This window comes from Emys orbicularis, chromosome 1 (assembly GCF_028017835.1).
Source record: "Emys orbicularis isolate rEmyOrb1 chromosome 1, rEmyOrb1.hap1, whole genome shotgun sequence".
NCBI lineage: Eukaryota > Metazoa > Chordata > Testudines > Emydidae > Emys > Emys orbicularis.
The window spans coordinates 342,333,949-342,350,662 of record NC_088683.1 but is presented as its reverse complement, the minus strand read 5'-3'; the positions used below and the strand labels follow the sequence as shown (position 1 = coordinate 342,350,662).

Sequence of the window (16,714 nt, the reverse complement as noted above, 5' to 3'; positions counted from 1 at the left end):
CCTTCAGAGCTGGGTGCCCAGCTCTGAAGGCAGCACCCCACCAGCAGCAGCACAGAAGTAAGGGTGGCAATACCATACCATGCCACCCCTACTTCTGCACTGCTGCCTTCAGAGCTGGGCGGCCGGAGAGTGGTGGCTGCTGACTGAGGGCCCAGGTCTTCAGGTAGCAGCACAGACGTAAGGGTGGCAATACCATACCAGGCCATCCTTACTTCTGCGCTGCTGCTGGCGGTATCTTTGCCTTCAGATCTGGGCTCCCGGCCAGCAGCTGCCGCTCTCCAGCTGCCTAGCACTGAAGGCAGCCACTGCCAGCAGCAGCAGTGCAGAAGTAAGGGTAGAAGCACCGCAACCCCCGCTACAATAACCTTGCGACCCTCCCACAACTCCTTTTTGGGTCAGGACCCCTACAATTACAACACCGTGAAATTTCAGATTTAAATAGCTGAAATAATGAAATTTACTATTTTTAAAAGTCCTATGGCTGTGAAATTGACCAAAATGGACCTGAATTTGGTAGGGCCCTAGTAATGATGAAGAATCCTTATCTGACTGATGATCAGAGAACCTATACACAAAGAGTTGGTCTAAATAAAGATCCTAGTTGACAACTGTCCATGTTAGCCACCAGCATGGTTAGCAGGCTGGAGTGGGTGGATCCTTACTTAAAACTTTTCATCTTCAAACCTCTTTACAAACCTTAGCTAATTAATCATCACTGCCTCATGTGATGTAGATAAGTATTGTCGTGCCTGGTTCAGCAAAGCACATCAGCATGTTCAAAGTCTGAAGTCAAAGGGACTGCGCACATGCTTAACTTTAAGCATGTGCTTAAGTGCTTTGTTAAACAGAGATAAGATTGCTCAATTGCTTACAGGTAAGCATGTGATTAAGTGAGATTCTGAATTGGGGCCATTATCCCCATTTTGCAGATAATAAAACTGGGGAGCATAGTTTAAATGACTTCACTAAGACCACAAGAGGGAGTCACTGGCAAAGGTATATATAGAACTCAGGAATTTCTGGCTCCCAGACTTCTGTCTAAACTGTGATTAGACCATAGCTCCATAAAATTCAGTATAACTAATGTAAAGTATTGATTTCAATAGCCTGGTTGGTCCAATGTATAATTTATGCATTGTAAAAGTAGTGGGTGACTTATTTTTTTTCCACATCTGATCTCTCCCCCAACAGATGGCTTTGCCATTTCACTGGGGACTATATCAAATTCAAAATGTAGCATACTTGTCTATATACTTTCATAGGCCTGATGCTATCCCCATTGAAGTCTGTAGTAAAACTCCCATTTGCTGCAATGGGAGCAGGATCAACCTGTGTGTGTATTATGAATAAAATACAATTTATTAAAGGATCAATCAGTCCCCTTTGTTGTGCGATGTGGAGGTGTCATGTACGAAGTTCACATCTGTGGCAACTCACTTTGTAACCTCTCATCCCTACTGCATTTTTCAAGCTCCTGCTACCAAGAACACACACAGAAGCATTGAGTTAGTTCATTATATTAACAATTCTAACCACTGCAGGATCAAGTTCCTTCACCAGAGGCCCTTAAATCATTGCATATTCTGACTTCATTCCTTTTCATAGTGCAAATGGAATTCTTGTTTTCTTTATGAATCTACCAAATAATTCATGATTGGCGAGAGAAGACTGGAAAAGAAATGTCATCGACCTGGTAACTTAACTGCAGAATGCTCAGTGATGCCCTGCATTTAAGCCTGATTCTCTAGTAGCATAGCTGCTTGTAAATCCACCTGTTCTTCTATCTGGCGCAGGGCGGGTGGGTGAATGCACTATTTTCTTCTATTACACTGCAAACATCCCATCTGCGAGGGAGGATGTTTCTCTTAAACAAAAACGCCACCAGGTATGAAACAGCGACGATAGTCCCCAAAGTGAGAAGCATGGTGAAGGTTTTAAAAGGGAACAGCTGAACGTAGACCCCGTCCACAAGGGAGCAGCCTGGGTAGTGGATTACAGGGGGGATTTTCAGGGAAGGCTCCCCTGCCAACAGCCTTAACAGGAACCCGAAGAGGAATCCAGCAGCTGACCCATATGTGTTGGTGTTGGGAATGAAGAGGACGCAGCAGAGCTGGGGAAAGAGAAGGGCGTACACCAGCTCGCCACTCAGGAACCACAGATCATAAATAGAATGGGAATAAAAAGCAAGGCCTGCAGCTGCTGTCCCCAAAACCACCATGGAGACCCTCATTATACAGACAACTTCTTTCTCCGTAGCCTGTAAAATAAGAGAGTATTGTTGTAGAAATCATCATTGGCTCATTTTTTAATCTCACCCTGAATCCAATCTCAAGTTTACAGTGATCATATAAATAATATCCAGATCCAAATTTTACAAATAGCTTCTGATGGGCCAAACCAAAATTCTAGATCCAAATACCTCAGAACGTAGGTGTGTTCAAAATCTGGATCTAGAACTAAATTCTTCAGCTGAAACCTATCTGTAAGCATTACTAACCTGGGCTGGATTTGAATTAGTCTTGACTTAGAAAAACTCTACATTCAAACCTCGGGGCCATGTTCATTTTGAAAGACATCTTTGGAATTAGAGTAGCTAATAATAATAAAAAAGTACATAGTAAAATATATAGTAAGAACTTACTATCAAATACTGGAGCTGAGCAACATAGAGTATGTCTACACAGCAAAGAAAAACCCGTGGTTGGCCTGTGCCTGCTGGCTCAAGCTCACGGGGCTCAGGCTGTGGGGCTGTTTCATTGTTGTGTAGACTTCCAGACTTGGCCTGGAGCCTGAGCTCTGGGATCCTCCTACCCCGCAGGGTCCTAGAACCAGGCTCCAACCTGAGCCTGAAAGTCTACATAGCAATAGAACAGCCCAGCAGTCCGTGCCCTGCAAGCCAAAGTTGGCTGGCATGGGCCAGCCGCGGGTGTCTAGTTTCTGTGTAGACGTACCCATAATCAAAACATTTGCCATTTTGAGTTTACAGAACTTCTGCAAACTTCCGTTGTTTTTGCAAAACCCAATTTGACTTTGGCATCATGGGCTAGCTGGCTGACCACAGGAATGGGAATCAGTAGCTCCTGGACTCTGTTACCGCCTCTGACTTATATACCTTTATGGACTTGATGCTATCCCCATTGAAGTCTATAGTAAAACTCCCATTTTCTGCAATGGGAGCAGGATCAGTCCCTCAGTGTTGTATCAATAACATACAGTCTGTTAAAGCATTAATCAGTCCCGGTTGTTGTGAGATATGGAGGTGTGATCTATAAATTTCATCTTTTTTACAACATAATTTGTGACCTTTAACCCCAGTTACATTTATGTTTCACAACACTTCTACTTAAATGTTCTTACCCCCATTTTAAAAGATAGGAGAACAAGGCTCCCAGAGGGCAAGGCACAGATTTTTAATGGTTTTTAGGCATTGCCAGTACTTAATTTGTGCCAGATCTCTAGGCTTGGCAGTTCATAGCCCCAGCACCTCTGGGCTTGCTGCATCAGTTATGAATGTAAAATAATTGCTTGAGACCTGTCACCTAACTGCCTGAATCCTGGCACCTCTTTCTTTACAAATTAAGCACTGGGCATTGCTGTGCTCAGTGTTGCAGCACCTAACCAAATCTCATTTTCCAACAGGATTTTGGCAATTAGGAGCCAAAATACCAGGCAGCCAATGGGATTTAGACTCTTAAGGGCCTAAATCACTTTTGAAAATTAGTTTAGGCTCCTAAATCAGTTGGGCCTTACAATGCTGAGTACAGCAATTGACTAAATACCTTTAAGAATCTGGGCCTAAATGACTTGGACAAGGTCACATATCCCAGGCATGACAGACAAGTATTCAATTTTGGGGTCTCCAGGCTTCCAGCAGAGAGCAGTGCTGTAGTGGGGAGAGCAAATGTCATGTGAAAATTCCAGTCTCCCTAAATTTGACAATCAGTTGAAATTTTGGGAATCTGAAATCAGACATGTGAAATGATGGCAAAAAATGTGCACAGATTTTCAGCAGTTTCTCCCCGCTGTAAATACTAGTGATGAATCTGTCACCTGTTTCCTAAGAATTTTTCTGTAGATGTTGTGTGCAAACATAGAGCTGGCAGAGAGAAGGGCTGAATCTGCAGAAGACATGACGGCAGCAGCGATAGCTCCCAAGCCGCCAATGGAAATGTAGGCCGGGCAGAGATAATGCAGCACTAATGGCAGTATCATAGCTGACTCTCCTCTCTCCACTGGTGTTGGAAGACCATAGCTCGTCTGGTTCCAGTCTTGAACACAGAACAATAAAAGGAGGTGAAGAATTAAATATTTAATTCATGCTTTTGTTGCCTTCAGAGCTGTATTTCTACAAAGAGCCATCCTTGCGCAGCTAAAAACTGTGTTCTAGTACTTAGATTAGGTTGTTTCCTGACTCCAGCTGGTGATCAGTGTATGTGTATCAGTGATCATGTATCAGTGTATCAGTATGTGAGGAGAGATTAATAAGACTGGGACTTTTCAGCTTGGAAAAGAGATGGCTAAGAGGGGATATGATTGAGGTCTATAAAATCATGACTGGTGTAGAGAAAGTAGGTAAGGAAGTGTTGGTTACTACTTCTCATAACAGAAGAACTAGGGGTCACCAAATGAAATTAATAGGCAGCAGGTTTAAAACAAATAAAAGGAAGTATTTCTTCACAAAATGCCCCCAGTCAACCTGTGGAACTCCTTGCTAGAGGATGTTGTGATGGCCAAGCCCATAACAGGGTTCAAAAAAGAACTAGATAAATTAGATAAACTATTAGCCAGGATGGGCAGGGATGGTGTCCCTAGCCTCTGTTTGCCAGAAGCTGGGAATGAGCAACAGACGATGGATCACTTGATGATTATCTGTTCTGTTCATTCCCTCTGGGGCACCTGGCACTGGCCACTGTCAGAAGACAGGATACTGGGCTAGATGGATCTTTGGTCTGACCCAGTAGGGCCATTCTTATGTTCGTATGTCCTGAAGCACGAGAACTGAAAGTCCTTGGAAACCTAGCTAGAAAGCATGTATATGTTGTTAATGCCAAATCCTAAGACAAGTAAGGGGCACAATGGTTCAATAGTGCTGGGTAAACTGGCAGTGAACTGAGTCAACCAATTGGAGGGATGATTGGTCCAGTGCACAATGTGCCTGCAGGCGTGTCTCCTCTGCTGCTTCTGGGAACGGGGCACTGAGAGGTCTGTCTGCTCTCCAGACCCTGATTGCCCAGAGATGGGGTCTTTGCACTGATTTCTCTGACAGCTTTAGCCCATAAATATCAAATTCTTTTCTGATTCTTACTAAGCTGTTTACCTCCACAAGAGCTTGATCCTGCTCCAACTAGGGTGGTTGTGATTTTTTTGGAGGGGAAGGGAGAGGGAGTTGTTTCTTTTGGTTTTATCACTGAACCTTTACATTCCTTTGAGCGTTTTCTCCCCTGAACATGATCAATGATACCGACACAACTCAGTGAAGATAGTGAGTATAAAGCAGTGAGGGAAAATAAGTTTTATTGGTCTTTTTTTTCTTTTTGCGCTCAAGTGTATGTACTGTACTGTGCACAGAATAGAAATATGGCAGCCCCCTTCTTTACCTAACATAAAACATAAGGAAGACATTGATACTCTAATGGAGATCCCACAACTGAGATTTAAATATATATTAGGTACTTGAACACCTGAATCAGAAGCTTTAAGGCTCCAGCATTCTGATTCGGGCCCCTAAATAAGTGGCCTGAGTATCAAAAATGCTAAACATCCAGCAGCTCCAACAGATGTCAATAAGAGCTACTAGATGCTCAGCATTGAAACCGGGCTGCTTTATTAGGTGCCTAAATTAGGACAATGGAGTCCTATCTTTAGGCCCCATTTTAATAAATGGCCACTGATTTTAAATCTTGAGCAAAAAAGTACATTTCTTAAAGCCACATGATTTAGTTTTACCTGTGGATGCTGCTACGGCCCCTATGAGCACAGAGGGGATGGCCATTAAAAAGCTCCCCAGTCCAGAGAGATAGGAAATGAGCCTTGCTTGTCTTGGTGAGGACGCTGAGAGAACTCGTTGGAAATAAGTTTGCCACGGGATACTACCAAGAACCTGAAATGTTTAAATGTTAATGCAGTGAGACAACATTCCTCGCCTATTAGTATTATTTTATTTATTGGTAGGTTAGTAGCACCTTCTGTTATCAAGGTTACCTGACACTTATCATTATAAGAGCTTAGTTTCAAGTTGCTTATACCTTTAACAAACTTTAACTGTTTGGGGTGAAATTCTTGCCTCCAGCTGATTTTTTTTTTTTTTTAAGTTCAGCCAGAATGGTCCAGCTGTTTCCTGAGAATGTGGCCACTGAAAAATGCCTTTTTTGTGACTCTTTCTTAACGCCTTGATGCTTGGGAGCAGAGAGCTGAAGTTTGGCAGGGCGGTGGCCTTTGTTTCAGGGATGAGTCTTTTGCCAACTCTGTGGACTGGCTTTGGAATGGATGATGAAACCATTCACCCAGTCCAATTTCCCACCCCACCAGCCCTTCCAAGAAAGATTTCTTACCAGATATAAGAAGTCATCCAGCCACCGTCCAAGATATTCTGTTTGTACTTGCCCAATCCAAGGGGCTTGGTAGGATTCCTGAGCAGCAGTGTAATAAATGCTTTCTGTTGCAGAGTTGAGCAGGGCAAATGGGACACAGATCCACTGGGATTAAAATGGAAACACTGAATCTCTTCACTAGCTTCCTTTCACTTCTATATCCTATTCAAGCTTCTTGGCCTTGCCTTTGCTCTAATTTCTCCTCTCCCACTCCTGCCTCCTACAAACATCCCAAGCCTGCTGCCTAACTGTCCCTTTTGTCTCCTCCTCCTGCTCATCTTCATTTCATGCCACCCTTTATTCCTGTTCCTGTATCTCATTCCCTCTCCTTTTTCCTAAGCATTTCCCTCAAGCTCATTCAAATTCCTTCTTGTTCTACAAGGCCTTTCAGTGCCAGCTAGACTGATGTCCTGATTTTATAGGGACAGTCCCGATATTCGGGGCTTTGTCTTATATAAGTGCCTATGATCCCTCACCGCCTGTCCTGATTTTCACACTTGCTATCTGGTCACCCTAGTGCCAGCCCAGTGTAATTCACTAATGCATTAAGGTTAAAATCTTCACTCCATGTATCATGACCTCTATGTCAAGAATGTGGTATGTCAATGTTCAGTTATCAACAGGAAAAGTAGAGTCCATCAGAAAGGGCCACCATATATGAATTATTATCACCGTTGTAATGTTGGATAAACTCAGACACAGAGAGATTGAGCACATTCTCAGCTGTGCACCAGGCACAAAGGAGGTGCAAAGAGTCATTTGTTTGCCCCCATTCTTGGGCCCAGTCCTGCATCTGCCTGGTCATCATAGAAGTGTAGGACTGGAAGGGACCTCAAGAGTCTTCTAGTCCAGTCCCCTGCACTCAAGACAGGATTAAGTATTATCTAGACCATCCCTGACAGGTGTTTGTCTAATCTACTCTTTAAAATTTCCAATGACGGAGATTTCACAACCTCCCTAGGCAATTTATTCCAGTGCTTAACCACCCTGACAGGAAGTTTTTCCTAATGTCCAACCAGAGGTTAACAAGAATAAATTTCCTCCTTGTCCTTGTAACAACCTTTTATGTACTTGAAAACTGTTACCATGTCCCCTTCTCAGTCTTCTCTTCTCCAGACTAAACAAACCCATTTTTTTCAGTCTTCCCCCATAGGCCATGTTTTCTAGACCTTTAATCATTTTTGTTGCTCTTTTCTGCATTTTCTCCAATTTGTCCACATCTGTCCTGAAATGTGGCTCCCAGAACTGAACCCAATACTCCAGTGAGGCCTAATCAATGCAGAGTAGACTGGAAGAATTACGTCTCGTGTCTTGAATCATGTAGTTAAGAGCATGGTTGCTTTATTTAAATTAATTGGTGTTTTTAGCTAGTCGTCTTATTGAGTTTTGTTTATTTCCAACCAAGATAATTATGGGCTAGATTCTGCAATCTTTACTTAAATGGATTAGCATTTACTCATGTGAATAGACAGTAGACTACACCCATGAGTAAATGCTACTCAACCCAAGTAAGAGTTGGAAAACTGGCTTAATGTAGTCCTGGGGCCTTTTTTGTTTTTACACCTAAAGTAGAGCTTTGGGGTCTGAGACCAGTGTCAATGGACCTACTTTGGACTGAGACCGGTGAAAATGCGAGAGGAATTTTGTGTCTCATCTTTAGTTGTTCAATATTGAGAAAACTGAAAACCCAGAAATGCATTGAACTTACCAGGCTGAGCATAATAAAAATCAGCTGTATCACATCTGTGTATGCAACTGAGTACAGCCCTCCCAGTAAAGTGTAGAGTATAACAGTGCATGCCGATATGATGATGGCCAAATAGCCTCTGATATCCAAAATGACCCTCATTGTTGCCCCTGCAGACAAAGACAGTTTTGAACAATCATAACAGGTTTTATATGTGCAAGTTTCTTATTATACAAATAAGTGGTTAAATGATACCAATAGCAATGCAGTCTAGTGGTTATGCACCTGGCTAGAAGCCAAGGATTCCGGAGTTTTATTTCTTGTGCTGCCACCAACTAACTTTGTGACCTTGGCCAAGTCACTTCCGCTCTCTGCACTTCAGTCCACATTTATAATATCAAGATGATAATAAATAAATACACAGCATTACTTAGTACTATGGAGATGTGAATTTTATATTTCCATCAGTTTTACTTTAAATATGCACAAGAAACATTAGGAAAGGGAATAAACAATATATTTTCATGAATGAGCGATGAACACATAATCCGCAAAAGGTGGTGTAAAGCAGAGCTATCCATGGCTGGCTTTCCCTTGTCCTCTGTGTTTTGCTACATCGTCTTTCTATCAAATACAACAGCAGAGCAAATATATTTACCTAATGAAGCAAGAATAGCTGCAAACCAGAATATATCTCCTATTAATGGTGGAATAAAGAGAAGGCTTCCAATCATGTTCCCATATGTTTCTTGGAGAGGATCCATCATTGTCACATAATTTTTGGATCTCATTGGATTTACAAAGAAGAGGCCACCTATCAAAAATGATAATATTGTCATTGAATTTTATACAATCTCCTAAGAAATTGTCAGAACTGTCCTCTTGTTCTAAATGACATCTGTATTAAAGCCAGAATTAGTCAATGTTCACAGGTCACACTGCAATAATTTGCTAATGTTCCCCATTAAAATGTCCGTCAGCTGATCACCTCCACAATTCATTAAATATCCACATTTACCAAGCTTTTTAAAGTGCATTTCTCATCAATAACCATCTCCTTCAGGCAATGCAAGGCCCTAAAGAGTTTTCACTGTAAAGGGTCTTACATTATCTGAAAAAAATGTGCTTTGGCATGGGTGGCGGGTGACCCGTTGGCTCAGGGAGGCTAGCCCCTGCCCGAGGCCCTGCTGGATCCCAGAGCCCTACCCTCCCCATGGCCGCCAACCCCTCCCCCCAGCCCCTGAGCGCCCCCAAGCACAGGGCGGACAGTCCCAGCTCTGGCATCCTTCCCCCCAGCACTGGGTGGCGTGGCCCAAGTGCCCGGGGGCCCCTCAGTGCTGGGTGGCCCCAGCCACCCCAAGTCCCGGCCATGGCCACCCTAACCGTAGCCCCAGCCCCAGAATGCTTCCCTGAAGATGAGTGACCAGCTGGGCTGGGGTGAAGGGAGAAGGATGAGGGCAAGCAGGAGGGGGCTTTCCGGGCGAAGCGTGGGCAGGATCACGCCAGGCTGTTTGGGGAGGCACAACCTTCCCCTGCCTATACTACCCGCTTTGGTCAATAGAAAACAATAGGTTTGTCCTTGATTTTGTGAATGCTAGATGCCATGCAACGTACTGAGATAAATGCTGCCCTCAGTTACATACAATGAAACCTGCAGCTCCCCTATGCCTCCTCCAAAATTAAATTATCTTGTTTTTAATGTCAGCATCTCATGAACTGAGCCCAGTCCTACACTCCTTTCTCATATCAGCACTCCTAACTCAAACAAGTAGTCCCATTTCAATTGATGAATGTATGTAGTGCCAAATCCTGATGCCTACAGGACTGCTTGTCTGGGGATTACTGACATGAGGAAGGGGTGCTGGACTGGACCTGCAGTCTCTGAATGGGGCTTCTTGTGTTGGTAAGGATTACTCACATGAGAAAGGGTTGCCGTGCCCATAGGCTACTGCTTTAGGGCCTGACTGAAATGGAAGTCAATGGGCATCTTTCCATTGACTTCAATGGGCTTTGGCTCATGCTCATAGTTCTCTTCACAGGGCAGATATTTCCCAGTGTAAGAGCAGCTCTTCCTTGTCTCTACTTGTAGGATTCTACTAAATTCCTACTACACACTTCTGGGGGAAACTGCCCACAAATGGCACTGTTGCACACCCATTACTCCAGCTTTATGTGATGGGCTGGTGTACGGCTGTATCTAATTGTGACCTGCCCTTGACATTGTAACTGCCATTTTGAAGAATGTGACTTGCATTGGAGTGTGTAGTTGTGCCTGCCTAGAGATGCCAAAGACAGACCAAGGCAGCTTATTGTAATCCAGGGAGCCCCCCTGAAGCAACTAACACAAGAGTCATCAATGGTGCTTGTCAGAACAATGGATTTGCTGAAACCAGTGGCCAGGCTAAAGGAAACTGGTTCTCCCAGGTTGTCTCCCAGGGGAGTAGGACTTCAACCACCTGACTGAGATGATGAAGCTGGTCAGTAGATAGCATGACAAAGGGGACTGAAACCTTATTTAAAGGCAAGATCTGCTCTTGGTTCTCACTCTCTTGCTGGACAACTGATACTGCAGAAGGTAAAGGGCCCACGGGGCCTAACTGCTGGACACATGGACTAGGCCTAAGGACTCACAAGAAGGGATGGGCAGAGACGCAGGGAAAAGAGCATCCAGGCGTCTGTTGTTTTCCTAGAGATCTGTAACTCTTGTATGCTTTGACAGCAAAGGTTACTGTGATTTTAAAAACTCCAAAGCAAAGCCTGTGTTCCTTACTTTACCTGCCATGTGTCCCCAAAGAGTTAAATTACAATCCAGAGCACCCAGAGAGGGGGCCAGACAAGAGGTCTGCACCCAGTAGTGGGCCTTAGGGTATGTCTACCCCTCAGTGTAAGCCTAGGCTTGAGCCTGGGCTCAAATCTAACTCCCCTTGCGTCCACACACCAATTGTGCTAACCTAGGGCTCGGACCTAGGATCCCAGGATCCTGCAGGTGCTGGAGGGTCGGAGCCCATGTTAAGCTGGCACTGGGACCTGGGGTTCGAGCCCTATTGCTTTCCTATGTGCACAGGGTCCCAGCCTGACTTGGGTCCTGGAAGTCCTCCGGCTGTATCCCAGAGTTCCTTGGGGCAACTTCCTTAGTCTTCTCTATGCCGACAATCTGTGATGTCATCTGTTGCACTCTATTGCAAATGGAAGCTGCACCTCCCTTTGCAAATGGCAGCAGGTTGAATTAGCGGGTAACCCATTGTCTACTGAACATGCAACCCTAGGGAAGGCGGGGGCCCTTGAGAGCAGAGCAAGGATCAAGCGACTGCCCTGCAGGGAGAGGGGAGAGCAGAGCTCCCAGCTCAGCATGGCCCGGGGACAGATGACCCCCATTACCCTGACTGCTCCCACTCCCTGCAGGGCTGCTGCTTGGTCTCCACTCCTCTCTCTGGCCCCCCTGGGGCTGCATGTGCAGAGTGCGCAGGCAGTGTGTGCTGTCAGGGCAGTAAGTGGGAGCCAGCCCCAAAACTTCCCCACAGCCTCCCAGGGATCTCTTATCCGTGCCTCCCAGGGTGTGTCAGGGCAGGGATAAGGGATCCTGGGAGGTGCTGGAGCACACGGTACCCCAAGCCCTGGGGATGCACTTCACTGCTCTGCTGCCAGCTGGGCTGGAGTGTTTTTCCTCTGAAACCCGCCTTTTATGTCAAACTTCGAAACAAACAGACAAAAGTAAATAAAAAAACAGCCAAATAAAAACACCTGCACTGAACATCCCATTTTAGAAATTAAAAATTGCCAAGTTTCACTTTCATAGCTTGACAGCCTGGGAACCTGATGTGCTAATTCTCCTCAGGACAGCTGCACAGGGGCATTTTCCTGCCAAAGTGACTCAGCCTAGAGGTGGACAGCCTAGTTGTCTGGTTAGATGGTAGCTCAGTATAAAGCCATCTCAAACCCCAGTCATTCTGTTGAGACAGCCACCAAAGGAGCTAATTATGCAGCTTATGTACTCATGTGATCCTTATGTAGGGTGACCAGACAGCAAGTATGAAAAATCGGGACGGGGGTGGGGGGGTAATAGGCGCCTATATAACACAAAGCCCCATGTATCAGGACTGTCCCTATAAAATCGGGACATCTGGTCACCCTATCCTTATGGGCACCTGAGTCCCATCAATAACTCCGCCACAGTTAGGAAACAGCATGGGCAGTAGAATTTTCTCACAGTGCAACACATTCCTAAGCCTAGAGTGTTGACACTGGTGTGTGTGTGTGTGAGAAACCCACACACCTCCTGGGTGTGGTGTTCTGTCCCATCTAGTGGCACCAATACCACTTAGAGAGAGATTAATGAATCTGCTCTACAGCCTTAGCTAAGGGCCATATGGCATTTAACTCATGCAGTAGAGCAGGGGTAGGCAACCTATGGCACGCGTGCTGAAGGTGGCACGCGAGCTGATTTTCAGTGGCACTCACACTGCCTGGGTCCTGGACACCGGTCTGGGGGGCTCTGCATTTTAATTTAATTTTAAATGAAGCTTCTTAAACATTTTAAAAACCTTATTTACTTTACATATAACAATAGTTTAGTTATATATTATAGATTTATAGAAAGAGACCTTCTAAAAACGTTAAAATGTATTACCGGCACGTGAAACCTTAAATTAGAGTGAATAAATGAAGACCCGGCACACCACTTCTGAAAGGTTGCCGACCCCTGCAGTAGAGGCTTATGTATTTAGCTCCAGAGATCCCAGGTTCAATCCTACCCGCTGCTGACCAGGGTCTGTCAGTGTTACAAGTGTGCGCACCAGGGGTCAGAAAATCCTTAACCTGGGGTTAAAATGCAATATAAAAGCTCAGACCCAAGGTTGAGTCAGGTCAACTTGAGTCCCACTAATCTGAGGCTTGCATTGCTGTGTAGACATACCCTGAGAGGCCCAGAGTTAGAAGCAGTGACTGGATGCTGACCAGATCCAGCTGGCTTGGAAGCACATGGGCCCAAAATCAGTACAATTACAGTTGACTGATGACTGTCCACTAAGGGACTTGGATAGGTCTTCTATAACAAACATGCATTGAGATTGAAGGTGTTAGGAGAATGTATTTTGGTGGGGAAATCATGGTGATACTTTTTAGCTCCCGAAACATTTCAAAGAAAGAATTACATTTTGTTGAGGGCCTGATGTTCCTGCTGCCAAAAGGATATTGGAGAAAAACACTATTCACAGAATATCACATGCAAGCAAAACACACAAGTAAGATTATTTTGCTGTAGATTGTCTCATGCAGGTGAATCTCTGCACTTGCACAGAGCCCCATTGAGTTCTGCATTTTAGGCCCTGATCCTGCAATTATTAATCCCTTGAATTCTCATCCTGAATCTATTGTATGTATGCAGAATAGTCCAATAAAGGCCAATGATATCACTTTTTGGATGTCCACTATCTGACACTTCATTCAGAATAATTTAAACAGCCCTGAGTATTTGACAGTTACCTGAGTGTAGAATATGTAATATGTCAAATGTATATTGTAGGAGTTGGGACATGTGAAAAGCTGCCTGCTTGTCTGGCAGGGAGGTAGAACAGACAGGTGAAAAGCTGAGCCAGCACGTCAATCAGATGAACAACTGGTCAGCGATTCAATCAGGGGAACATCTTGGTCAACAACCTGATCAGGTAAACAACGGAGTTAGCAAACTAATCTTAGTGTTAGGCAGAAAAGGGTTTATATCTATAATGACTGATTTTGTAACAATGTATTTAAGCTGGGCACCTGAATGTGGGTATGCGCTTGCATTTAACCCTATGCTGTGCCCTGTTCCGGTGCACTGATCACTCACTGAATCAGCAAATAAACGACATACTTCTTCAGCTCAAGAGCCTCTCTGTGAACCTGTGTGTTCTGGGTAGCAGGGAAAAGACTTGGTCAGCACTGGGAGAGGTTGAAATTTTTAGATCCATAACACTGGATTTAAAAAAAAAAAAGATTTATAACATGCTTTTTTTTTTTTTTTTTTTACCAATAACAAGGGACAAAGCAAATCCTATTGGTGCCTGGACCCACACTAGTCCTCTTGTGGGAAGATAGACAGTTTCAGCTGTACCATTGATATATGCTCCTCCGACCCACGTTGCTGGAAAAAAAAGGGGGGGGGGGCAGGAGAAATAGCGATTAGACATATATTGCCTTACCACTCTCATAAAACATGTTGAAAAATACAGGGCCAGACTGTGAACCTCTATTCACACTGGTGAGTGTTTACTCACACTCACATTTACTCCAATGGCACTATTTCTGGAATAAGGTACTATGCAATGTGGATAGGATTATCAGAATCTGACCCTAAAGGCTAGTTTACACTACACAGGTTCTGTGGATACAGCTATACCGGTACATTTATACTGGCAAAAACCCCTACAGGGGATGCAGCGGAGGCTGACAGGAGTTTTTTTCTGCCGGAATAGTAACATCACCTTCCTGGATGACAGCTATGGCAACAGAAGCACTCTGGTGTTAGCATAGCTGAATCTATTCCGGGGTTTTTGCCAGCATAGCTGTGATGGCTGGGGGATGAGGGTTTTTTACACCCCTGTCGGACATAGTTATGCTGACATAACATTGCAGTGTAGACTTGGCCTGAGTGAAATTCTGGAGAGGCGATATTCAAAAGTGAATAGCCACATTTGCATGGAAAACTCATTAATGTTCAGAATATTTCTAGGCAATTTGAGTAGGTTTATTTTTATTTCTGTTTTTGTTAATGGTAGACACTGGCTGGAGCAGATAGCAAGAGCAAATAGCGTTACATTTATTGTTCCTTAATGATTTATAGAACATAATTCCCATGTATCATGGTCCTTTACAATAGTAAATGTGTGCTTAAGAAAATAAATCCCTTAAAACAACAGTCAAGCACATATTGCATTCAAAAAAGCGAGTCTTCAGCTTAGACTTAAACCAAGCAAATCTGTTGGCCAGACAAATGTCACTTGGGACTGCATTCCCCTAATGACAGGTAAGAGGGACAAATCTCTGACAATGGGAAAACACAGAAGAAATAGAAGAGGCGTCAGAAGCATAATATGTAAATGCCTCAAAGAACTATATATACATTCTTCTTTACAGGCAGATTTTGATAGACTTACTCATGATGAGTGGCACCGTATCCCACATAACAAGTAAGGTATTCAACATGAGTGAAGGTAGCAGAATCTGGCCCTAAATTAGAACCACATTCTATCCTCTTGAGTAGTATCATATTCCTCAGGGAGTCCCACTAATTTAAGTGGGACTACTCTAGACATTAGGGACTGCTCAGTGAGTAGGGCTGGCACAATCTGGCCGATAATGCTAATAAAACTTTAATTCCATATCCCACACTTAAAAGAGCAAATTTATGTTGTGAATGAGAAAAACTCAACCTGAATGTTTTAATAAGATAAAAGAATTTCCTTTAAGAACACTTACCAGTTGCAGTGAATAATCCAATGAAAAAATTCATGTTCCTGCCCCCCACTATGATCATCTCACTTGGTTTCCCTTTCTTCTGGTACTTTTTGCTTTTCCAAGAAGCCCAAATTCCAATGGCTAAAGTTATTGCATAAAACACAATCAAAGCTACCAAGCCAGGTATATTCAGAGCCATTTTCTGCAGTTTATTCTGGACCATAGAGATAAATATGGATTCAGTAGTGCTCCCACACTACCAAAAAGAATTATGAGCCAAAATTTTGGTCAAGGTACTGGATACTATGTCTCTGTCTTTCAGTCTCCACCCTTCTTGAGGAAATATCCAATCCTGCCTTCTGGGTGGAAATAGGGTGGGGTAGATAAGGGATTGGGATTAAGGCAAATCAGCATTTATGTGTTGTATAATGTCAGTTTGATATCAATGAGGGGAAATGTAATATTTTGTATGATATGCATTGGCATGGGAATAATCAGTATCCATTTTGCTTGGTTCTAGTTATGAGGTCAGCATATATGTGGATGAGAATCTCATCTGAACAAAGTTGACTGAAATTAAAAAAAAATCATTATAATAAAAAGAAATTCAGGAAAGAAAAAAATCAGTGATCAACTGAATGAGTAGCATTCCCTTATTCAAATCAAGCTCACATCAGTTTCATTGCTAAAGGCAGGCAGGGGTGTGTAGACAGTGTTGCATCGTACCATAAAACAACAGGTAACACAGGTGTTTCTCTGGAGACTGTATTTAACAAACTCCTGTTAGAATGTTTCACAGGTAATTAGAAAGAGAAATCTTTCTTTGATCAATTTAAGAAGCTGTCCTTCAAACAGATAACAAACTTCCAATAGGAACCCCTTACATGGTAGGATGTGAGTAATTTATATAGTTTAGATGTCAGCATTTTGGTTGATCTATGGCTGAAATCCTGCTCTGGGCAGTAGACTTTCAGTCTTTCTCCTTCTGTCCATTGAGATATGA

The 16,714-nt window shown here is 43.6% G+C and overlaps 1 protein-coding gene across 1 annotated transcript; it reads right to left on the bottom strand.

Annotated features, from left to right (window-relative positions):
• Positions 1-1,780: 1,780 nt before the first annotated feature.
• LOC135873247 (high-affinity choline transporter 1-like) lies at positions 1,781-15,910 on the bottom strand. Its single transcript, XM_065397642.1, has 8 exons — positions 15,733-15,910; positions 14,285-14,398; positions 8,936-9,091; positions 8,299-8,447; positions 6,552-6,695; positions 5,947-6,100; positions 4,051-4,268; positions 1,781-2,257 (listed from the first exon to the last, which is right to left on the bottom strand). The coding sequence occupies exons 1-8, from the start codon at positions 15,908-15,910 to the stop codon at positions 1,781-1,783; spliced, it is 1,590 nt and encodes a 529-aa protein (XP_065253714.1).
• Between the last annotated feature and the right edge of the window lie 804 nt (positions 15,911-16,714).